At 46.6% G+C, this 25,228-nt stretch overlaps 1 protein-coding gene across 2 annotated transcripts in view; it reads left to right on the forward strand.

Annotated features, from left to right (window-relative positions):
• CACNB4 (calcium voltage-gated channel auxiliary subunit beta 4) overlaps positions 1-25,228 on the forward strand; it is a 910,181-nt gene that overhangs the window by 264,697 nt on the left and 620,256 nt on the right. The window contains exon 1 of one of the 2 annotated variants that reach the window (XM_085645540.1): positions 23,899-24,220. The exons of the other annotated variant lie outside the window; for it this stretch is intronic. Coding sequence (XP_085501666.1) covers positions 24,176-24,220 — 45 coding nt within the window. The 5' untranslated portion in view covers positions 23,899-24,175. Of the gene's footprint in view, positions 1-23,898; positions 24,221-25,228 lie in introns of those variants that run through there. 2 annotated transcript variants of the gene reach the window in all.

Here is a 25,228-nt window from a genome sequence, read left to right on the forward strand (position 1 = left end):
ACAGAAACTGTGACACATATTTTTAATTTTGTTTCAAACCTTTTTGAATTATCCCCATGATTGTTAAAGTATTGAAGATTTAACATTAAACCTTACGAAACATTTTTCGGGAATTATCTAAAGTCGGGATTTTGTTACGCTTTTACAACATAGATTTCTAGCTATTCTGACTTTTATGTTGCATCACTGGTGAGATAGCACAGTAGATCAATGCATCACATGTAGGAATCTAAAAGCAACATTCATGACCCGGTCCAAAACTCAGCCTTTCATCCTTTAGAAATCTGTAAAAGGAATGCCATTTAATTAAATGACAATATAATAGCGCTATGAAGCAAAAACACCATGGCAACAAGTTCAACATATAGCACAAGGTCTACTAGATAACCTATAGTATATAAAAATATAAAATAAAAGTTCTAGGATCCTCAATATTTTGGGGCTTTCTGCATACACTTGAAAACCATATGGAGTTTCTAGCCACCATATGGTCCCAAAAGCTTGGAATAACAATATTAGTGCGAGAGATTCAAGAAGCAATACATATAGAAAATAATGCTTTCTGTGCTGTCAAATTACTGTTGCAACAATTTAAGCTCTTGAATGTGTTATATCGTACCTAGTGCTTTTAATGGGAATATATAAAATTATCGATACTCACTATCTAAAGTACCTGTTTGCTCCTGAGAAGTGCTGGTACTATCCCATTAAAGGCCAGATTTATCAAAGTGTTGCATTGCCCTTACGTCATGCAAGGTAGCTGCCTTGCGCTACTCTGGCTCAGGAGGCGTTCCATGGGTGGGGCGTCGGTGTTCCCACACATCCACCAATGGATGTTGGCGCATTCCCAGATTTACAATGAGTGGTAGACCTGAGAATGTGTCAAAATGCTACACCTTCCCAGGGGAGGTGTCACGAGAATAAATATCTTTATATCTCCTTGTTTTTTCCTCTTTTTATGTGGGCTGCATTCTGCAGTACACATAGAAAGAGGAAGAAGCTTCAAAGGATTGTTTTTGTGCAGGAAGGTGAGCCTTCTTGCACAAAACCAATCCTGCCTACAATGCAGGCACCCATGCACCACGGCGCAAGGGTGCCTGCATTTGTGCTAGGCAGCACATTGTGCACCAGCATAGAAGACAGAAATGCACTGTATAATGGTAAATATAACACATTCTTACCTTCTCCCTTCCATGCAGTGCAGCACAGCAGGGTGTCTTATTGCATTGCGTTGTGTCACATATTGCTAAGTCTGCCTCTAAATGTATGGTAGTAGTGCTAAGTAGTGACGGTACTCTTCTTCTTAAATTAAAGAAGCGCAGGTGCTTAGTACCGGACAGTACCTGATCATTGAAAGCACTGAATATACCCTGCATAAGCTGTACCTATAAAAATGTGGAATTAATTCAGGTTACCCTAAAGTTGGATTAGAAGAGGCTGATGATCTGCATTTATTCATTGTCTGTTCTAAATTGGTAAATGTTGGGAAGGAGCAGCAAAAGCAGTATTTATACTTATGCTACTTGATGTTATAATTAATTCTAGAATTACTATTCAAAGGCTTGATGAAAATGTGCCTCCGGCAGTTGGCACTGTTTATTTTCATCTTAATCACAATTACTACGTTCTGTATTACACGCTATTGGATAAGTCCTATTCCTCCGCATATTAACAAATGGTGGAATTTTATGTGGCGTTTTTGTCATCTTAAAAGAGCTGAACAACAGCTCAAAGGCCCAGAAGGAGGGAAACGTTTTTTAAGAACTTGTGGTACAATTCTATATTATTATAAATGCCAGTTTTGAAAATGATGAAATCAGAATGATGACCTGTGTGAATTAAAAGATGATTTTGTGTGTATGTACTGTCCCCAATAAAATAAAAGCATATGCGAAAAATTTGCAAAACCTTCTAGGAATAGATGTCATGCGCTTTTGTCTGTTTACATCACTGAATGCACACCCTAGAAAGCTGAAGTCCATATTGTAACTGGAAACAATGGGGGTCTCTAATTGGCAGGGATATGCACCTTTGTCCAAGTAGGGATCCTTCCTCTGGTCTTGGTAAAGGGATTACACACTTTAGATAACCCATGCTCACCCCCTTGGTAGCTTGGCATGAGCAGACAGGATTAGCCCAAAGGCAATGTGTAACGTACTTGTACCCAAACACACAGTAACACAGTGAAAACACCACACCAGTTTAGAAAAATTAAAAATCTTCATCTGAACCAAACGACCAAAACGACAAAAATCCAACATAGATAATTCAAAATATGACTTCAAAAGTTTTCAAGCAACTTGGTCCATAGAAAAAATGGATGCATGATTTTACACCAAAGTACCTGTAGAGTTCACAAGGCCAAACAGCCACAGAGAAAAGAAGTGTTGTAAAACACAACAATGAGTCAGTTCCTGATTCCTTTGGGAGGCGAGGCAACAGTACTGCTGCCCACAGGAGAAGTGATGCATCAAATCTGGACTGTAGGAGGAAGTGAGATATCAAAATCCAAGACGATTATGTCATGCGGGTGATGCGTGGAAAAACTTGACACACTGGTGAGATGCCTGACACACAGGAGGTGATGCGCCCCTTTGCAAGGCTTCACGCTGTCAGGTGTTGTTACAGGGGGGCTGAGCGGCGAAGCTTTGCGTCACCCGGCTGGACTCGGCGAGGCTTTGTGTCACCCGCCGTCGGATCCAATAGGCTTTTAGCAGTTTGGCAGGACTTGGCGAGGCTTTGCCAGAGGCTTTCCGCTGCTCAGCGAGGCTTCGGGTCGTCCGGCGTCGGTTCCGAGAGGCTTTGCATGGTTTTGCGATGCTGTGCGCCGGTTCTTACAGAGATTAGCTGCAAACCCCACCTCTGAGGCCCTGTAACTGGAAGGAGGCACCTTGGGCAAGGGTAGGACTTACATATGGCAGAGTCCAGCAGCACCAGCAGATTTGCAGGAAGTATTTTCTGTCCCTGAGACTTCTTAACAGGGGGCAAGCACACACAAGCCCTTGAATAAACTTCACAAGTAGGCTACACAGCAAAGTCTAGTCCTTTGTCCTTTCCTTGGCAGTAGCAGCAACTGCAGGCTAACCCCACACAGCACACAGCAAAGAGGAAGTACTACTTCTCACAGCTCTGTTGCTTTTCTAATTGCCAAAGCTTCATCTTGAGTCCAGAAGTAATCTAAAGTTCTGGGGTTTAAGGTCCACTACTTTTACCCCATTTTGTCTTTGTTCCTCTTTGTGCACGGGTCTCTGAGCCCAGTCCAAACCAGTTCTGTCCTCAGTGGTGCAGTATGGCTACAGCAGGTGGAGACAGCATTGTGCAAGGGAGACAGGCCCTATTCAAGTGCAAGAAAAACTCTTCCCACTACTCTAAATCCAGCCAAGGTCTATTCAGCTCAGCTCTGAGTCATCCAGGAAGGGCCAGGCACACCTCAAACCCCCCCCCCTCCCTCAGTGACTGTCTACAGTTAATGCAAATCCCCCGCCCCTGTTACTCCAAAACAAGACAGTCAATCCAGAAACAGGCAGAGGCACACAGAATGGTTAAACAAGAGAATGCTTAATTTCTAAAATGTGTTTGCTTAGCACTTTTCACCCTATGTGGGATAGGTATGCCTAGACGTGGGTCCCTTGCTCACTGTGCCACTGGATTCAAGCTAGCCTGGCTGAAGAAGGGTGACATACCCTGAAACCGGTCCCAGGATGCTTGTTTCCGGTCCAGGGAGGACCTGACTTGGCAGTTCGGTCTGGACTATTCCCATGAGGCACAGGGTCAAGACTGATTTGCATATGGCTGGGTCTAAACTGGGGTGGCATGGTGAGCAAAAGAACGATGAATTTAACCCAGATCTCTTGACTGGGGGTGAATGTATGATTCATTCAGCATTCCGTCCATCATTTGATTGCTTAGCACTTTTCGCCCTATGTGGGATGGGTATGCCCAGACGTGGGTCCCTTGCTCACTGTGCCACTGGATTCAAGCTAGCCTGGCTGAAGAAGAGTGACATACCCTGAAACCGGTCCCAGGATGCTTGTTTCCAGTCCAGGGAGGACCTGACTTGGCAGTTCGGTCTGGACTGTTCCCATGAGGCACAGGGTCAAGACTGATTTGCATATGGCTGGGTCTAAACTGGGGTGGCATGGTGAGCAAAAGAACGAGGGATTTGACCCAGATCTTTTGACTGGGGGTGAATGTATGATTCATTCAGCATTCCGTCCATCATTTGTTTGCTTAGCACTTTTCGCCCTTTGTGGGATGGGTATGCACAGACGTGGGTCCCTTGCTCACTGTGCCACTGGATTCAAGCTAGCCTGGCTGAAGAAGGGTGACATACCCTGAAACCGGTCCCAGGATGCTTGTTTCCAGTCCAGGGAGGACCTGACTTGGCAGTTCGGGCTGAACTGTTCCCATGAGGTACAGGGTCAAGACTGATTTGCATATGGCTGGGTCTAAACTGGGGTGGCATGGTGAGCAAAAGAACGATGGATTTAACCCAGATCTCTTGACTGGTGGTGAATGTATGATTCATTCAGCATTCCGTCCATCATTTGTTTGCTTAGCATAGTTTCTAAAAGCGGCATTTTCAAACACACAATTTACAAACCATCTTTACTAAAAGATGCATTATTAAATTCTGAGTTCGGAGAGCCTAAACTTAATTCCTCTATCTTGTTCCAATGGGAAGTTATACTTGTGCAATGTTACTAAGTATCTACTATGCTATCCTTCGGGACAGATAGCCTTTCAATGGTGAAAAATCCAATTGGCAGTATTTCACTAGTAGGACATGTCACACCCACCAGTACATGTCCTACCTTTCTCGTACACTGCACCCCGCTCATGGGGGTACCTTTGGCTTGCATGAGGGGTGCCTCACATGTAAGAAATGGGAAGCTTAGAGCCTTGCAAGTGGGTGCACTTGCCAGGTCGACATGGTGGTTCACAACTGCGTACGCAGACGGGGCTGGCTCTAGGGCGGTGCGATCGGTGCCGTTGCACAGGACGCTGACTTGGGGTGGGGGCACATGTTTATTGTTTTAAAAGCACCTAATGCCGCATTCCTTGTCCCAGCAATAAAAATGTCAAGATAACTCATTTGATTAATGTTCTTCCTGGAGAGAGACAGAGCTTGGTCTTTGAAATTTTTACTCCTTGTATTGCAGAGGGTTAATATGCCTGCTGCAAAGAATGTGTACCATTCAGATTACAAAGTGCATATAATATAGATTGGTCAGTGGTTTATCGCTTTTGTCAGAGAGATCCTTTGGGCACTTGCAGTTTATAAGGTAAAATTCTAATATAGAGCAGTGAGCTAAAAACTGTCATCAAAGAGCTGCATGCAAACTACAAGGAATATATTAGAGCTATGTGTTTTTTCCAAGTCTTTTGTTATCCTAAGATTGCAAAACATGGTTCATTTAGGTAGAAATCAATTCTTATTACTAAAGAAAACCCCTAACAAAGGTGCTACATTTTAAATTCTGAATGTGTGCTTTTCCAGACCAAGGACTCCTAAACTATGCTGCCTACCAGAATGGAGGACATGTGACTCCTACACCTTTTAGCCCCTGTCTTATGTCACATTTCCTATACACTGATTTACACACATATGATTGTCTCTGTGCAATGTGTGTGTGATGTAAAGTGTTCTGACACCTTAAACTGGTATGAGTTACGCTATAAATCTAAAATAATCTAAGAGACAGTGGTTATGGAGACTTGTGGGGCACTGTCAAATGGTGGTAGTGAGGGAATCTGTGGCAGAGGTGGTCATTGGGGTGGTGGGTGCACCAACAAACATTGTCGCACAGGGCGCCACCAGTTCTAAAGCCAGCCCTGCGTGCAGACATTACACTGGTAGGTCTGAGACACACTTACAGGGCTAGACATGTGGGTGGCACAATCAGTGCTGTAGGCCCACTAGTAGCATTTGATTTACAGGCCCTGGCACACTCATTGCAGTTTACTAGGGATTTACCATTAAATTAAATATGCCAATCATGGATAACCAATTATCATCATAATTTACACAGAGAGCATATGCTCTCTGCAGCAGTGGTAAAGTACACATATTCCTATAGCCAACAAAAACAGATAAGAAATAATAGGAGGAAGAACCAAAAGGTTTGAGCATAATGCCACAAAAAGGACCATTTCTAACAGTAACGTTCCTCACCTTAATTCTTTTTTCATAAGTAAATTGCAGACTTCACCTTTGAAATTAATATTTCAAAAAGAGAGAATCCTTAACTGGTATTTGTAGCTATCATTTTTTTAAATCTGTTCTAAGTCCATAGTTTTGCTAGCAAGCAACTTTATTAGTACAGTAGAGCATGTCATTGTACGTGCCTTTTTGAACCAATATATATATATATATATATTTATGGGCAGTATAAATAGGCTCCATTAGAGGTCGTGCTTAATAAAACCGCAATGACCAGATTACTTAAAGCTTGAACTGATCCAAAAATACAGCAAATTGTATTTTGCATCCATTATTAGCTCATAGTTTAATAGTGAATGGATCAGCCAGGTTTAACTCCAGATAATGTTACCTGAACATTTCCATCACAGTAAAAATGGAGAAAACAAATGGATGCGAATCTGAAATATTCTGCAAGTAATTCATTTTACATGTGCAGTGCAGTTTTTAGCAGACACATGCAAACTCCCGAATAATATACAACCCTTTCACCTAAATAAATAAATATTAGGTAAGTTGATTGTGAATTGCTTGTGCTGCTGTCATCAAGGGAAACACAGTAAACTATTTTAATCTTTTACTATATGTTTTTCTTCAAAGCCTTTTACTAAATTGGCAGTTTCTACACTCTCACTGTTCACCAGATTTAAACAAGACAGTGAAACATTGTATTCCTCTCTATCTCTTTCAGTAAGAGGCAAATTATTCCACATCCAAATCCCCATATCCTATTTTGTATGTTGTCTGAGTTCTGAACTCTGGCGAGGAAGATGGTGTAAGGTGGACCTACCTGATGTGCCAAGTGGAAGTCAAGAATCACACACTAAGAGGCAAAACTTTCAAATGCAGGGCACAGTAACCACTTGACATAGGAACACCGGCTGCGCACGTTGCACAAGTAGGAATAGTGTTGCCGTGGAGGAGAGGGGAGAATGCGGCCCACAGTTGTGGCTTTTCCATTTCTTAAACTGGATGGGCAGTCAGTAAGACAGAAGGCCTGTCGAGAGGTATAGGCACAGAGAGAGCTACCCCATCATCTGACTTTTCATCCAATGAAAGCGAATTAACACAAGGCCCTTATAGGTTGTGGGACCCGTTTACGTACAGAGTTTCTGAGACGAGCTATTGCAGAGAAAGGCGTGCAAAACTGAGAGTGTGCAGGACAAGCACCGCAGATCTGAAGAGGAAGACATACTAACATTAGTCTTTTCTGCCAGTTCAGTCTCTTCTGAGCTAGCTGGGGAAGGATTAAGTGGAGGTTGAAGTTCAAATAAGGTGAAATGTAGGCTGTATATTTTATCTACATCAAAGAAAAATCTACATAAAGCACATGCTCAGTTATGACGTTTGGAAGATGGTCTTGCGGACCATTTTGGCCCCATAAAGATTGAAACATCAACAAATGCACCCTGAGTTCCTTGAAAGAGATCTTTAATGGATTGACAATTCATCTGTAGAAATATCTGAATATTATATCTAATGGACTGTTAGATTTATCGGCAATGTCCTAAGTGGAAATAGGCTGATTACACTCCCATCAACCCTGTGAAAATTAATTAAAATTGCAGGAATTGTTTGGGGTGTTGTCAGTGTTGCTATTTATATATATTTTGTATATTATGCTTGCGTCAAAACAATTTGTATGTTTTGTATAACAAACTAATCTTAATGAGATAAATGAAGTAAAAACATTTGAATACATCCGTGATGATAACCTTTTTGTCGTATTATATGTAAACAAATTGGATCACATCTGTGACCATGAGAAATTGTTAAACTTAGCACATAAATAATTCCTCTAGAGATATTCTGTGAGAATACACTCTAAAAGTGGTATTTTCAAACACACAATTTAAAAAACATCTTTACTTAAAGATGTGTTTTTAAATTCTGAGCTCAGGGAGCCCAAACTCCAAATTTCTAGCTCTTCCCAAGTGAAAGTTACACTTGTAAGATGTTACAAGGCAGCTCCAATGATAACCTATGGGAAGGCTCGTCCTTGCAAAAGTGAAAAACGGAATTGTCAATATTTGACTATCAGGGCACGCAAAACACACCAGTACATGCCCAACTTTCACATACACTGCACCATGCCCATGGGGCTACTTTGGGCCTACCTTAGGGGTGCCTTACATGCATCAAAAGGGAAGGTTTGGGCCTGGCAAGAGGGTGCACTTGCCAGGTGGACATGGCGGTTTAAAACTGCACTCACAGACACTGTAATGGCAGGCCTGAGACATGTTTATAAGGCTACTTATGTGGGTGGCACAACCAGTGCTGCAAGCCCACTGGTAGCATTTGATTTACAGGCCCTGGGCACACATAGTGCACTTTAATAGGGACTTTACAGTAAATCAAATATGTAAATCATGGATAACTAATCATAATCACAATTTACACAGGGAGCACTAGCACTTTAGCACTAAAAGTAGTAGTAACGTGCATAGAGTTCTAAAACCAGAAAAAACTAAATGCAGCACAGTCAAAAAATCACGTGGTCAGAAGCAAAAAGACAGGTGAAAAACGTACCAAAGATGGCAGGTCGAACAACGATCATCACTGGCTGGTGTATACAACCATCTCTGCTGCCATACTTCAGTCCACATTCAAGCAGCACCCATGAAGTCCCAGAAATGCCTGAGTACCTTATAGTTCATCAATGTCTCAACATCGTACTGCAGCATTATGTCCCACAGTAGTTTGCTAAATTTGGCAGGCCCAGTTATCCCAGACTCTAAGTAACTTTAATTGATATGTCCCAGTGGATCCCTATATACGTAGACAACTGATCAGATACTGGGCCCCGAAACCGGTCCTAGGATGCTTGTTTCCAGTCCAGGGAGGACCTGGCCTGGCAGTTCGGGCTGGACTGTTCCCATTGGGCACAGGGTCAAGACTGATTTGCATATGGCTGGGTCCAAACTGGAATGGCATGGTGAGCAAAAAAACGATGGATTTAGGCCCAGATCTCTGTACTGGGGGGAATGTATGCCATTGTTCTGCATTCTGTCCATGAATAGTTCTTTTTGCATTTGTCACCCCGAGTGGGACGGGTATGCTCAGACGTGAGTCCCGTGCTCTCCATGCCACTGGAATCAAGCTATCCTGGCTGAAGAGGAGTGAAACCCCGAAACTGGTCCTAGGATGCTTGTTTCCAGTCCAGGGAGGACCTGGCCTGGCAGTTCGGGCTGGACTGTTCCCATTGGGCACAGGGTCAAGACTGATTTGCATATGGCTGGGTCCCAACTGGAATGGCATGGTGAGCAAAAAAACGATGTATTTAGGCCCAGATCTCTGTACTGGGGTGAATGTATGACATTGTTCTGCATTCTGATCATCAATAGTTCTTTTTGCATTTGTCACCCCGAGTGGGGCGGGTATGCTCAGACGTGAGTCTCGTGCTCTCCATGCCACTGGAATCAATCTATCCTGGCTGAAGAGGGGTGAAACCCCAAAACCGGTCCTAGGATGCTTGTTTTTAGTCCAGGGAGGACCTGGCCTGGCAGTTCGGGCTGGACAGTTCCCATTGGGCACAGGGTCAAGACTGATTTGCATATGGCTGGGTCCAAACTGGAATGGCATGGTGAGCAAAAAAACGATGGATTTAGGCCCAGATCTCTGTACTGGGGTGAATGTATGACATTGTTCTGCATTCTGTCCATCAATAGTTCTTTTTGCATTTGTCACACCGAGTGGGACGGGTATGCTCAGACATGAGTCCCGTGCTCTCCATGCCACTGGAATCACTTTACCCTGGCTGAAGAGGGGTGAAACCCCGAAACCGGTCCTAGGATGCTTGTTTCCAGTCAAGGGAGGACCTGGCCTAGCAGTTCGGGCTGGACTGTTCCCATTGGGCACAGGGTCAAGACTGATTTACATATGGCTGTGTCCAAACTGGAATGGCATGGTGAGCAAAAAAACGATGGATTTAGGCCCAGATCTCTGTACTGGGGTGAATGTATGACATTGTTCTGCATTCTGTCCATTAATAGTTCTTTTTTCATTACAATAGAGACGGTCAGAAAGGAATCTGACCTGTTATTCCGACTGGCTTCTGACGGGCTCAGAGAGCTAGTCCACCAGTCGAAATGCTGTCAGTAATCACAAGGATGGCTCTTTCCGCTTGAGGGATTATGATGTCGGATTTTGACAGCCTTTGACAGCCAAAAAGGCTGTTGGAATTCGACTTTGGGGGCCCCCAGAATGACCCCATGGGTGCACGGCCTCCCGTTGTAGGCCGAGGGGCACCTATGGTGCCCCTTTGTTGATCGCTGCACCCCGTAGCAGGCACCTTGAGGTGCCTGCCACGGGGAGCAGGCATAAACTGCAATTTTACAATGGGAGCATGTATTCCGGACGGAATACATGCTCCCACTTTAAAGTATGGGCATGCGCCCGAAGAGTGTTTGGTCGCATCCTAATTGGTCTGTCGGGACTGCTGACCGGGTGTTGGTCGGTCCCATGACTGAGAAGATGTCGGGTGGAGGAAACTCCGCCCAACATCATAATAGGGCCCATAGTGTGGTTGGAAAAATGCATTTTCCAATGGGAGCTGAAACACCCGCAGCACAAGCTTTCAGCTTTCAGCTTGAAAAATTTATGTTTTCAAACATCCTTGCATTTAGTGCCTGCCACATGATGCAGGGATGTTTAGAGGGCACCGTAGGAGCCCCCCAAGCCATGATGCGGAGGGCTAGGGGCCCAATGTCACTTTCTGACAGCCTTTCCATGTCGGATAGACATGGAATGGCTGTCGGAAACCGCTATCATAATCCCGATGGCAGATCCCCATCATTAAAGAATTATAAGGAGTTTATGATGCACCGATGGGCTCCTTGTGTCCATCGAAAAGTGGTGGTCTGTCCCTCCGACTGCTGCCTCCCACCGCATGCATTGTAATGTATCGGCTGTACCGCAGCAGCAGATGGCGGTCGGACTTCAATGGACATTCCTTTCCGACAGCCATCGCAATTAGGCCATTAATAATAATCAATCAGTGAAAAAACTGACTAACAATGCAAAACAAATAATGACATAAATACATTTATAAATTAAATAACTTCCCACCCTATTCCCATAAAAAACCAAACAACCGGCTACGGCACTATAAATTATTAATAACAAATAAAAAATAAAAATCACTTAAAATAACAAACTATTTTAAAAAATGAATAATAATCATACCAACAATAGTAACACATCAAATGTATTTATTAACTAAACACATTCAAATAATGAAAACACAATATTTTTTACAACTATATTACTGAATGCGATATTAACCACAACAATATTCTTAAAAACTATATTACTTACGACCAAACAATTATATTCTATACTGCGAAATTTTTGCATCACAATATTTTTTTTCGAGCTATTATTGGGTTTTGATATTTTGAACATGATAGTTTGTCTAAACCCTGATCCAATGCAAGAACAAACAGCAGTGGGGACTTTTAAATGTAGCTGCGGCAATGATGTCTGATCCGGTCTGCAGGTCGAGTGCTGGGCCACACTCCACCTCAGTTGCCCAGTCAATCAATCAATCACTGCATTTGTAAAGCGCGCTACATACCCGAGAGGGTCGCAAGGCGCTGGGGAGGGGGGGTGCTACTGGTCGAAGAGCCAGGTCTTGAGGAGCCTTCTGAAGGCCAGCAGGTCCTGGGTCTGTCATAGGATGGTGGGGAGAGTGTTCCAGGTCTTGGCGGCAAGGTAGGAGAAGGATCTGCCGCCGGCGGTGGTTTTTCGGATGCGAGGGACTGTGGCGAGGGCGAGGTTGGCTGAGCGGAGGCTTAGGGTCGGGGTGTGGAAGCTGAGTCGGTTGTTGAGGTAGGTGGGTCCGGTGTTGTGCAGTGCTTTGTGTGCGTGGATCAGAAACTTGAAGGTGATCCTTTTGTTGACGGGGAGCCACTGCAGGCCTCTCAGGTGGAGTATGATGTGGCTGCGGCGGGGGACGTCGAGGATTAGTCGGGCCGAGGCGTTCTGGATGCGTTGGAGTCCTCTCTTGTTTGTAGTTCCTGAGTAGAGGGCGTTCCCGTAGTCGAGTCTGTTGGTGATGAGGGCCTGGGTAACGGTTTTTCTCGTGTCGAGGGGGATCCATTTGAAGATCCTGCGGAGCATACGGAGGGTGTTGAAGCAGGACGCGGAGACGGCGTTGACTTGCCTGGTCTTGGAGAGAGTGGAGTCGAGGATGACCCCCAGGTTGCGTGCGTGGTCCGTGGGTTCCGGGGCTGTGCCTAGTGACGTGGGCCACCAAGAGTCGTCCCAGGCTGATGGGGTGGGTCCGAGAATGAGGACCTCTGTCTTGTCTGAGTTCAGCTTCAGTCTGCTGTCCTTCATCCAGTCGGCTACGGCCTTCATACCTCTGTGGAGGTTAGCTTTGGCGGTGTGGGGATCTTCGGTGAGAGATATGATCAGCTGGGTGTCGTCGGCGTAGGAGATGATGTTGAGGTTGTGTTGTCGTGCGACGTCGGCGAGGGGGGCCATGTAGATATTGAACAGCGTCGGGCTGAGGGAGGATCCCTGTGGGACGCCGCAGATGATCTCGGTGGTTTTGGAGCGGAAGGGTGGGAGGCGGACGCTCTGGGTTCTGCCGGAGAGGAAGGATGTGGTCCAGGCCAGGGCCTTCTCTTGGATACTGGCGTCATGGAGGCGTGCTGATAGGGTGCGGTGGCAGACCGTGTCAAAGGCTGCTGATAGGTCCAGGAGGATGAGGGCGGCTGTTTCTCCTTTGTCCAACAGGGTCCGGATGTCGTCAGTGGCGGCGATGAAGGCGGTCTCGGTGCTGTGGTTGCTGCGAAAACCGGATTGGGAAGGGTCTAGGATGTTGTTAACTTCGAGGTAGCGGGTCAGCTGTTTGTTGACAATCTTCTCGGTCACTTTTTCCGGGAAAGGGAGCAGGGAGATGGGCCGGAAGTTCTTGAGGTCCTTGGGGTCCGCCTTGGGCTTCTTCAGAAGGGCGTTGATCTCGGCGTGCTTCCAGCTTTCTGGGAAGGTTGCTGTCTCGAAGGAACAATTGATTGTTTTCCGGAGGTGGGGCGCGATAGTGGCGCTGGCTTTGTTGAAGACGTGGTGAGGACAGGGGTCCGATGGGGATCCGGAGTGGATGGAGTTCATGGTTTGGATGGTGTCTTCATCGCTGACACTGGACCAGACGGTCAGGCGACTGGTGCGAGTGGTAGTCGCAGGGGTGGTGGACTTGGTGGTGGGTGCGGGGGGGTCGGAGTTGAAGCTGTCATGGATGTCAGTGATCTTGCGGGGGATGAAGGTGGCCAGGGAGTCGCACAGATCTTGAGATGGCGGGATGTCGTTGGTGTTGGAGCTGGGGTTGGAGAGTTCTTTCACGATGCTGAAGAGCTCTTTGGTGTTGTGTGCGTTGTTGTCTAGGCGGTCCTTGAAGGCGGTCTTCTTGGCGGTCCTGATGAGTTGGTGGTGTCTGCGGGTGGCGCTCTTGAGGGCTGTGTGGTTGTCTGGTGTTCGGTCGTGGAGCCATTTCTTCTCCAGCTTCCGACAGGTGTGCTTGGAGATCCGGAGGTCCTCGGTGAACCAGGCGGCTTTCTTGTTGGTGTGGTTGGTTGTAGAGGTCTTGAGAGGGGTGAGGGTGTTGGCGCAGTCGTTGATCCACTGTGTGAGGTTGGTCGCGGCGGTGTCTGGGTCAATGGGGTCGGTGGGTAGTCTCAGGGCGAGGGCGGTAGTCAGTTGGTCCTCGGTGACCTTGCCCCAGCAGCGGCGTGGTAGCTGTTGCGTGCGGTGGTGTGTGGTGGGTTTTCTGAAGGTGAAGTGGACGCATCTGTGGTTGGTCCAGTGTGGTTCGGTGGTGTGGTTGAAGGAGACGTGGGGGCTTGGGGAGAAGATGGGGTTGAGCATGTGTCCAGCGGCATGAGTAGGTGTCGTTACGAGCTGTTTGAGTCCGAGGTTGGCGAGGTTGTCGATCAGGGCGGTGGAGTTGGCGTCGTTGTTGTTCTCGAGGTGGAAGTTCAGGTTCCCGAGGAGGATGTAGTCCGTGGAAGCGAGGGCGTGGGTGCTGATGAGGTCGGCGATGGTGTCACTGAACTGTGGGTGGGGTCCGGGAGGTCTGTAGATGAGAGTTCCTCTGAGGGTGGTGTTGGGGTCGGTGTGGATCTGGAAGTGCATGTGCTCGGCGGTGGTGAGGGTGTCATTGGTATTCATTGAGATTTTGATGGAGTCTTTGTGGATGATGGCGATTCCTCCTCCCACTCCGTTGGTGCGGTCTCTGCGGGAGATCTTGTAGCCCTGTGGGATGGCTATGGCGATGCCTGGTGCTGAGGTGGCGTTCAGCCAGGTCTCCGTCAGGAAGGCGACGGCGGGGGCGGTGGAGTCTAGGAGGTCCCAGAGTTCGATGGCATGCTTGCGAGCGGAGCGGGTGTTGAGGAGGATGCAGCGGAGGTGGTTGGGTTCTCTGGCTGGTGGTGTGGAGGGTTGGATGCTGATGAATCTGCAGTTCCGGCAGGTGAAAGGCCCCTGGGTGCGTTTCGGGGTGACCCGGTAGCAGGGGTGGTCTCGTCTGGTGTTGAGTGCGTGGAGGGTGCTTGCGTCGTAGTGCAGTCTGGCGTTGCGGGGGAGTGCGGGGTCCAGGGGTTCTGGCGCTGGGTGCGGTCCAGGCGCGGACGGGCGCAGACGGGCTTGCCTTATGCGTGCCAGCGGCGCGCCAGCGGCGCGTCCTCTGCGCGGCCGCTTCGCGGCCTCCATATGAGGGCAGAGAGAGGGAGGAGCAGCTGGGAGGTGGGAGCGGGGTGGCCAATGGGAGTGAAGGGGCGGGGCCGCAGGGGCTCAGCGGCAGGGGAAAACCCGGGGAAAAACCCGGGGGAAAAACGTCGGGAAAAGACGGCGGGAGAGGGACAACAGAGCACAGGGGTACAGAAAGCAAAACACAGGGGCACAGAATGAAAAAACAAAGTGGCACAGAAAGCCAAGCACAGGGGTACAGAATAAAAAAGGGAGCGAGCAGTCAGGCGGCAAAAGCGGCAACGGAGGTTCAACCCACAGGGGGCTGCGTGGCGGATGGGGGGAGCGACCTGCCTGGTGACAGGGTCAAAGGTCGCTCTCTACCACCGCTTCGCGGCCTCCATATGAGGGCAGAGGGAGGGAGGAGCAGCTGGGAGGTGGGAGCGGGGCGGCCAATGGGAGTGAAGGGGGCAGGGCCGCAGGGGCTCAGCGGCGGGGGAAAACCCGGGGAAAAACCCGGGGGAAAAACGGCGGGAAAAGACGGCGGGAGAGGGACAACAGAGCACAGGGGTACAGAAAGCAAAACACAGGGGTACAGAATGAAAAAACAAAGTGGCACAGAAAGCCAAGCGCAGGGGTACAGAATAAAAAAGGGAGCGAGCAGTCAGGCGGAAAAGCGGCAACGGAGGTTCAACCCACAGGGGGCTGCGTGGCGGATGGGGGGAGCGACCTGCCTGGTGACAGGGTCAAAGGTCGCAGGAGAAATGTCTTCCTTGTCCTTGGTCCATTGGATTGTTGTGTGGAATACGGTTCTGCTCTCATCCCACTTCAGGCCAAGAATATGAGGTTCGGAGCCTACTTCATCAAGATATGTGTAAGAAAAACAGTAGTTTGAATCCTACTTAAGATCTAAAGCATGTTTTTATGCAAAAATAACCAAAATAGCCATATTTGCTAAACAGAAACCCAGAGCTTCACGTCCACAAGCAGTTGAGCATCTAATGCTAACCTCTTCCCAAATTTCCCCAACATTGGTACATTTTCACATAGGAAGTCAAAGGAAGATACATGTGACAGAAAGAGACTTTAGACAATGGTACTGTTGGACCTGGCCCTTTTTGCAGGCTTATCCCCAAACTTGTAGCCTTCTTCCTACTATTTTGTCTGACCTGGTTTTGTTGGCTTTAGGTCTCTGGGCACTTTACCACTACTGATAAGTGCTAAAGTGCATATGCTGTCTGGTGTAAATGGTAATTGTGTTTGGTTATCCATGATTAGCATATTTGATTTACTGGTAAGTTCCTAGTAAGGTTCACTGTGCGTGGCCAGGGCCTGTAAATCAAAGGCTACTAGTGGGCCTGCAGCACTGATTGTGCCACCCACGAGTAGACCTGCAAACATGTCTCAGGTCTGCCACTGCAGTGTCTGCAAGTGCAGTTTTAAACAGCCATGTCGACCTGGCAATTGGCCCAAAGCTTCCCTATTATTTAATGTAATGAACCCCTAAGATAGGCCCTAGGTAGCTCAATGGGCCGGGTGAAGTGTATGTGAAAGGTAGGACATGCATTGGTGTGTTTTACATGTCCTGATAGTGAAATACTGCTAGTTTCGTTTTTCACTATTGCCAGGACTATCTCTCCAATAGGTTACCATTGGAGCTGCCTTGCAACACATTAAACGTGTAACTGTTCACTTTGGAAGAGAAAGAGATTTGAAGTTTGGGTTACCTGAACTCAGGATTTCAAAACACATCTTTCTGTGAAGGTGTTTTTTAAATTGTGTGGTTGAAAATGCCACTTTCAGAAAGTGTGCTTTAAGGCACAAACATCACACACCCGTCTGTCGCACTGCAGTATCGGAAAGCGTCCCTCTTGCTAATCTCTTCATTCTTGAATAATCCATGTTCATCACTTGATACCAATCATTATACAATTCCTTTTGTGTAAACTTTTCCAATTTTATAAGATCACTGTGGAGACAGCGTGGTTCCATCCTGTTTTTTAATTTAACTTTTCATATGTAGACTGTGTGCCCATCCAGACATTCCACAGCAACACGTAAGAATTAGGATGAAACATACACCAAAGAAGGCTTATTACTTTATGCCCAATGCATTTCGAGCCTGAAAAAGGCTCTTCGTCAGGGGTCTCTGCAACAGAAGAAAATGAGAGCTCATCTAACTACTCACTGCTTAACCTTCGTTATGCAAACCACTCCACCCTCGTCCCACCTCATCTATCACTTTAAAAAAACCCTCGTGCTCAAACACAATACAAATCGATTCCCCTCTAAATCCTCATCCCTCTCCACCCACTCACACAAACAATAACATAATGCACTGATGAATAAACACAAAACCTCATAAACAACGTTTACAACACCCACTTTGCTAAATCCAAGCCCCATAAATTGTGTGGTTGAAAATGCCACTTTCAGAAAGTGTACATAACAGAGCCCTCCATTTGCGCTCATATTACTGGTGCAATGCTGAGAGCGGGAACAACTCCCTCCAATATATAATTTTCATCCTGGTATTCCATAGTACTCTTCGTAATCAACGTATTCATGTATCAACCTTTGCTAACAGTTTCATCCTATTCTTCACCACAACGGAGACAGCTGGGTTCAATCTGTATTTTTTTTACTAAACTTTTCCAATACATGCTGTATGCCATTCTAGACTTCGTACAACAGTACGTTCTAATTGACCACCATATGAAGTGAACACACCATGTAATGTCCCAATGCATTTCGAGCCCGGAGGGCTCTTCGTCAGGGGATTCTGAAACATGTAAAATGAACAGTTTTGACTCATCCAGATGATGGTAACACACGTAGAGTATCAGACTTAAAAAAACTTTAAAAATGGTGCTGTACATGAAAAACCACTCTATTTGAAACACTCTCCCATTAGCCACGTCACTGTAATTCACACATGCTATTTACAAGCTGTCACCAAATAAATCCGAAACCCCGTGCTCCCCATGACTCACGCACTCATTCCAACCCATTCCCCTCCCTTCTAGCCTTCAGTCTCCTCCATTGCCTTTCTGCCTCAATGTTAATGCCACCACTCCTACGCCTGATCCCTCATTATTGGTGTGCATGCTGACGCTGTTGTTACATCTTTCCAATCCCTCAAACTTTGCATCATTAATGCCCGTCTTCCCTCATAACATTCTCTCGCTTCCTCTACAATATTTGTGCCCATCTTCCCTCATACTATCCCTCACTAATTTCGTACAGCCACCCACATCACTCTCACTTACTTTGCCATCTCTCTTCAAAGAAACTCCGTCCTCATTCTTCCTCATAACTCCACGAAATAAATCCAAACACTCTTCACTCGCATTAACCTAAGTACCTGCCAGACGTGCTTGTTAACTACCCACGTGACACCATCACCCTCACTGCACTCCCAATGTGATTGCGAGATTACTACCGAAAACTCTACCTCGCGATCACATTGGGAGTGCAGCGAGGGTGATGAGTGGATTTTCATGTACAGCACCATTTTTTACGTTTTTTTAAGTCTGATACTTTACGTGTGTTACCGTCATCTGGATGAGTCAAAACTGTTCATTTTACATGTTTCAGAATCCCCTGACGAAGAGCCCTCCGGGCTCGAAATGCATTGGGACATTACATGGTGTGTTCACTTCATATGGAGGTCAATTTGAACGTACCGTTGTACGAAGCCTAGAATGGCATAAAGCAAGTATTGGAAAAGTTGATTAAAAAATACAGATTGAACCCAGCTGTCTCCGTTGTGGTGAAGAATAGGATGAAACTGTTAGCAAAGATTGATACATGAATACGTTGATTACCAAGAGTACTATGGAATACCAGGATGAAAATTATATATTGGAGGGAGTTGTTCCCGCTCTCAGCAGTGCACCAGTAATATGAGCGCAAATGTAGGGCTTTACAGTATTTGCGGTTCACAGGTGAGCCGTATTCACTGGTTGCACGCACGTTTCAGTTAAGTCAGTAAGTTGGGTTTCGCTTTAAGGGAAGGAGTGCATCCTCATCAAAAAAGTTTTTTCTACTTTCAGAAAGTGGGCATTTTCTTGCTTTACCATCCTGTGCCTCTGCCTGTCTGTGGAATCCACGTCTGGTTTAGACTGACAGTTGTGTAGACAGTCACACAAAGGGAGCTGAGGTGTTCCCTGCATATCTTTATTGCCCATCACCAGTCTGATGGGCATTCCTGAGCTAGAGTGGTGAGAGGAGTTGTCACTGACAATTGAATAGGGTTGTGCCTGTGCTCACACAAAGCTGTCTCAACCCCCCTGTAGTGTGTCTGGAGCTAGGACAGGGAAAGACAGGATCTGTGCACTACAACTATTATCCTTTGAAGTATACCTACTTCAAAGGCAAAATGGGGTATAAGTATTGGACCTGTGACTCCACATTTTTAGAGCACTTCTAGTCTGAGGACCCTGCCAAGAAGAAGAGCTGAAGAGCTGTCAGGAAGTGTACTGCCCCTTTGCTGTTTGTTGTTTTGCTGGGTTGGCCTTCAGTTGCTGCATCTGTCTGTGGGCAGTGAAAGAACTGGACTTTGCTTTCCTGTAGCCTGCTTTTCCAATGTTCTCCAAGGCTTTGTGGGTGTTTGCACATTGTTAGAAGTCTCAGGGCCATCAAAGACTTCATCTGCAGCATCTCTGAACTCCACTGCTGGGAGTTTTGACCTGCCAAGTGGTGCTGATTCTAGTTTTGGGCCCTTGGAGGTGGTTCTGCTGCTTCAAGACTTGAAAATATAGGCATTGTCCTCCCAGCACCGTTTTTGCCGCCACAAGCTTGCCGTGTGGTTGAAAAACCAACGCATCGCCTGATTGCAGCTGAAAAATCGACACACCGCCTGTTCGTGGCCTGAAGAACTGCCGCAGCCCGAGACCAAATCACAGAGTCTCCGACGTTGGAGAGCCCGGCTCCGACTTCGACGCAGTTCCTGCTGTGCGGCTGAAGGAATCGACGCATCACCTGTCAGCGAGAGTGGAAATCAACGCAGCGCCTGTGTCGCTGCTGCTTTGACCTGCAGCACCTGGATTTTCACACACATCGACCCGTGCACCAAATTTCCAATGCGTCGCCACGCCAAAAGGTGTCGCCTCTGGAAATCAGCGCATCGCTTCGCCTTGCAATAAGAAATCGACGCAACACTTCTCCTGCGTGCAGCAGAACTGACACATCCATTCACCTGGGACTCAAGAACCTGTTCCATGTGTTTTCTGATGCTTTCCTCCTTCACAGCTGTTTATTTACTTGGATTTTGACACATCAAAGCTACTTTGTGCTAAAATCAACGCATCCATAGAGCTCTATGGAGAAAATTGCTTAAACATTTTAAAAATGATGTTTTGAGCTATGTATGTTGGATTTTTGTCATTTTGGTCTTGTTTGGTTTAGATAAAGATTGTTTATTTTTCTAAACTGATGTGGTGTCCATTTGTAGTGTTGTCACTGTGTTACTGTGTTTGTTATGTACAAATACTTTACACATCACCTCTGAGATAGGCCTGACTGCTCATGCCAAGATACCAAGGGGGTGAGCAGTAGTTATTTTGGGTGTGTAACTCCCGCACCCTGACTAGAATGAAGGGTCCCTACTTGGGCAGGGTGCATACCTCTGCCAACTTGAGACCCCCATTTCTAACAGGCAATATCAGGTGCATGGGTTCCTCATGGAAAGAGTGCTAAAGACCCTGAGAAAAGATACAACAGTAAAGTTCTCAGACACTGAGCTAGCTTGATTGAGAATTCTTGACTTGACATGCCAAGCACAAAAACGCGGTACATGCTTGTCCAAAGTGAGAAAACTCAAACCTGTTAATATAACTAGGGCATGCAAAATGGCTGCAGGCGAAATAACATGGTATATTTTAACATAAATCAGATGAATTCATAGGACAACGTACATCCTTCTCAGGTGCCCCGTATAGATGGAAGGGCTGCAACAGGACACCTGCACTCTGCCCATTAGAGCCGTATAGATCAACCTCAACCACAAAAGGTAGGAAGGCCACGGGCCTATTTTACCCAGGAATGCAAACATCATGGAGGGCCATTCTACTGAGCTGAATGACAACTTGGCATCTAGGGTTAAAACATAGAGGACCTGATTACGATGTTAGGCGGACATGGGAACTGAACGACCTCAGGTCGGCGGTTCCAACCGCTTTATTTGGATGCGACCGCATCGGTCGGAAACATCCATTTTCCTATGGGAGCTTATGCTGCGGGCGTAAAACACCCGCAGCATAAGCTTCCATAGAAAAATTGATGTTCTCACACATCCCTGCATCGTGTGGAGGCATGTTTAGGGGGGTACCGTAAGTGCCAGGCCTCATAGCAGAGGTTGCGGAGGGACGGAGGCCCTGCTAGGGACCCCTAATGTCGCTTTCCGACAGCCTTTTCATGTTGGAAAGCCCGACATGGAAAGGCTGCCAGAAACCGACATCATAATCCCGATGACGGGAACACCATCCTTAAGGGATTATGAGGAGTTTCCGACTGACCAACGGGCTCCTCCAGCCTGTTGGAAAGCGTCGGTTGTTCCCTCTGACAGCACGCATCGCAATGCGTCGGTCCGACCGCAGCAGTAGATGGCGGACGAACCTCAACCGACGAGCTGTCGGTTGCGTCCGACTGCCATCGTAATTAGGCCCAGAGTGTTCTGACTCATTGTGGGGATATTCCGAACATATGTGCAGTCTTTCCAGATTGAGCCTTGTTTACCTGTTGGGCATGAAGCCAGGCTGATTGTAGTGCACCAGCAAGAGGTACAATCATCTTCTGGCTTTTTATGCTGGGAAAGTGGTGTGCTCATGGCCATTTGTAAATTGGGCAGTAAATCCTCTTCTCGTTTCACTGCTGAAAACCAGTTCATGCAGAACTATTTTGGTTTAGAGTAAGGAGGCTCTATTGTCAGGATCTAGTTGTTGGGTAGAAAGTCATTCAGAAGCCCTTCTGGGTTAGGGAATTGCGCTGTCTCTGGACGGTATGCACGCTGGAGGGATATACTGTTGGCCACTGAGGATCTGTACTTTCAACCCTTTGAGTCTAATGACATTGATTGTAAATGTCTGACTGAAGTAATGCCTTCTTTCAGACTGGCATCTCTTCAGTCAGGAGGTTAGGAGACTCTTATTATGTAAGGACCCATTTGCTGTGCTGCACCCCGAGGCACTTGTGTTGAGGGTGGACGCATCTTTTCATTCTGAGGGGTTTCTACTTGTCATTATTTTCAGGTGAGGCAGACAGAGACATGGTGCATTTTCAAGTGATTTTGCTCCCAGGTCTAGGCTTGGAGCCCTAGTCAGACATAGAAGCCATATTGGGGTTTCTCACTGTGAGGCGTGTGCTGTCAGCCTCTTTGGACAAGATCAGAAGCCCCCACGTCTTGGGGGGGGGGGAGGCTCTGTGTGCCTGCACAATGAATGTCCTCTTCTCTATAGAGCTCTCATTAAAGTCACAGGTGTCAGCAGTTGTGTTTCCTGTGTGGCTTTGATAGAATCTCTGAGATTGAGTTATGCAACTTTCAGTGTGACTGGAATGACGAGGTGGGATGTGGATGTAATGGTTGGAGTACACATCAGTAATCTTCATTACTACAAGTTCTACACTTTCTCATCACAAACCATTCCTTGCGAGGACAATCCAGTTTACAACTGTTTATTCACTTATACCAAAAAAACATAAAAACTTTATGTAACACGTACTGCAGCAACCTCAGTTTGTTAGATTTTCTGTTATGCCACCAGCAACCTCTGCAATATAGCATCTGTTTCTATTTTGCACAAGCGCAAAGTTTATGTAGTTTCACCGTAAGTGTTTTAATTTATAATAGACATCTTATGGAAAATGTATCAGGAACAGTGTAATTGACTTTCAAACATTGTCTTAAAAAAATCAACAGTATAATGAGAGTAAGAGAGTTTAATTATCGAAATGTAACTTATTATCCACACAATAATGGAGTGTGCGATACTACTGCTGCTTGGATCTGATTTGTAGGCCTGGGCCAAAATTCCGTTCTGTTCGCGGAAATTGCGATAATTTGGCATTTTCGCGTTCCGCGGAAAGCGAGAAAATGTCAAAATTTCCGCATTCCGCAGATAATTAATACAAAATACATAATACATTCTCGCGTGCGCGCGATCGCCTTACCTGAATCCCCGCGTTCGCCGACAAGTTTTCCCGATCCGGTCGCGTTCTCCACGAGATGTTGGATTGTTGGTAGCCATTTGCGCTGTCTCGCGACAGTTCGCGCCCGCAGTAACGTCCTGCGTCACGCGATCACGTCTTTCTTCTCGCGATCATGCACCGCGAGACAAGTGAAAACAAGATGGCTGCGCCCGCGAGCAACCGCATGGGTAAGTTGGCGAGCCGCGACCACGCAGAAAATACCACGAACGGGCGAGAAAAAAACTTCCGCCTCTTCACGATATTTCCGCGTGTTTGCGGAGATTTATAACATTTTCGCGATAATTTGCGAAAGTGAATTTCGCAAATTCTGCCCACCCCTACTGATTTGGTTAACTGATATACGTGCTGCTATATGTTATTTTTTTATGTGCTTAATTTTCAAGGAAAGCGGCCTGAAGCGGCCTTTGGCAGCAAGTGACACTACATAAATCATTGTAGCATAAAAGCGCTCAAAAACATTAACATATGTATTTGGGAGGGTAGGACATGGCGGGTGACACTCCATCGTCTGTGGCAGAAGCCCCTATATTTATATTTTGAATTATTATTCTTATAGAAAGTTTGTAATAAAGTAGATACAATCAATAGTACATCCATCCAAATGAATGCCAGTTTCTGTAGTGAGGGCTCTGAGGGGTGGGGGGGAGGGGACACCAGAGCGACCCCCTCGCCGGTGCGCACTCCGTGGAAAGCCCGCTGCTCCCGACCACGGTGAAGAAGAATGCACTTCCAGCTGACTGGAGCAGGCAGGCCCAGCCAATCAGCGCGCGCCCCTCTGCCTCTGTCATCGACGCCTGCTCGGGGAAGGCTCTGCTTTTGCTGTCGTGCTCGCTGTTTGCAAGGCAGATAAAATGCCAGGTCTGGACTGCCTCTTGGGGTAACCTTCCCTCCCTATAATGTGAATGAACGCTGCCTCGGCTGGGGATTCCGCTGAAAATTGACAAGGCAGGCAGAGCTCCTCGTGAAAGCCGACCCCCCTCCCGTTCCCTGCCTCTGGTTTTGCAGTAATCCTGTTTTTTGGGGATTTTTTTCTGTTTCTTTTTTTTTGCATTGTGCCGTGTTTTGGGCTGTTAAACCTCCATGTACGACAATTTGTACATGCATGGATTTGAAGATTCGGAGGCGGTAAGCAATTTCTGAGATTATAGTTTCTGTCGGTCTTTTGTGCGGGGGTAACGGGGGTGGGGGCTAAAAGAGGGAGCGTTGTTTAACGTAGCTGCCTCACGAGGAATGCAGTTCAGGCACCTGCTCTAATCAGCCAATAGCATAATATCTTATCCGAAATAAAATGCAGTGTGGGCCTTCCATGTAAGAGCGTCCGTGCACCCCCTCGTTTACAGCATACATGCTGCACTTCCGTTCTCGTGAGGCGCACGCTCACCGAGCAAGTAGTTTATAGCTGATAGCTGACCTGCATTTCATATTCATCAAAGCCTCGGTGCCTCTATTCACAATGACGTTTTGTTAGCTTACGCGGGATGTGGTACACTAAAAAAAAACATGCATGCATAGTGGTGTGTGCTCAAATGATATTTAAACCCATGCGTGTATAGTGCTGTGTGCTCAAATGATATGTAAACCCATGCGTGTACAGTGCTGTGTGCTCAAATGATATTTAAACCCATGCGTGTATAGTGCTGTGTGCTCAAATGATATTTGAACCCATGCGTGTACAGTACTGTGTGCTAGAATTATATATAAACCCATGAATGCATACTGCTGTGTGTTAAAATGATATATAAACCCATGCATGCATTGTGCTGAAATGATATATAAACCCATGCATGCGTAGTGCTTTGTGCTAAAATGATATATTGTAAACAATGCTTCCGTTTTGAGTAGATAACTGCAAGTTTGGGGCAGAATCAGGTATTCGCCTTAAGTAGGACACGTTTTTGAATATGGTTTTTAAAATACTGCATTTGAGAATGTCGAGTAAAATGCATACAACCGGATGCACCATAGGGGCGACAATGTATGTATTGCAGTGCTTGTAAAATGGCTCAGGAGAACCTTTCAGCCCCCTCAGTAGTGTAATAAGTGCGCTGGGAGCCGGACGTGGGGCATCCAGCAGAGAGAGCCGGTGCCACCCTGCCCCTTTATTCGGCAGTTTACATAACATGGAGGTGATGC

The sequence above is a fragment of the Triturus cristatus genome, chromosome 3_1, assembly GCF_964204655.1.
Source record: "Triturus cristatus chromosome 3_1, aTriCri1.1, whole genome shotgun sequence".
NCBI lineage: Eukaryota > Metazoa > Chordata > Amphibia > Caudata > Salamandridae > Triturus > Triturus cristatus.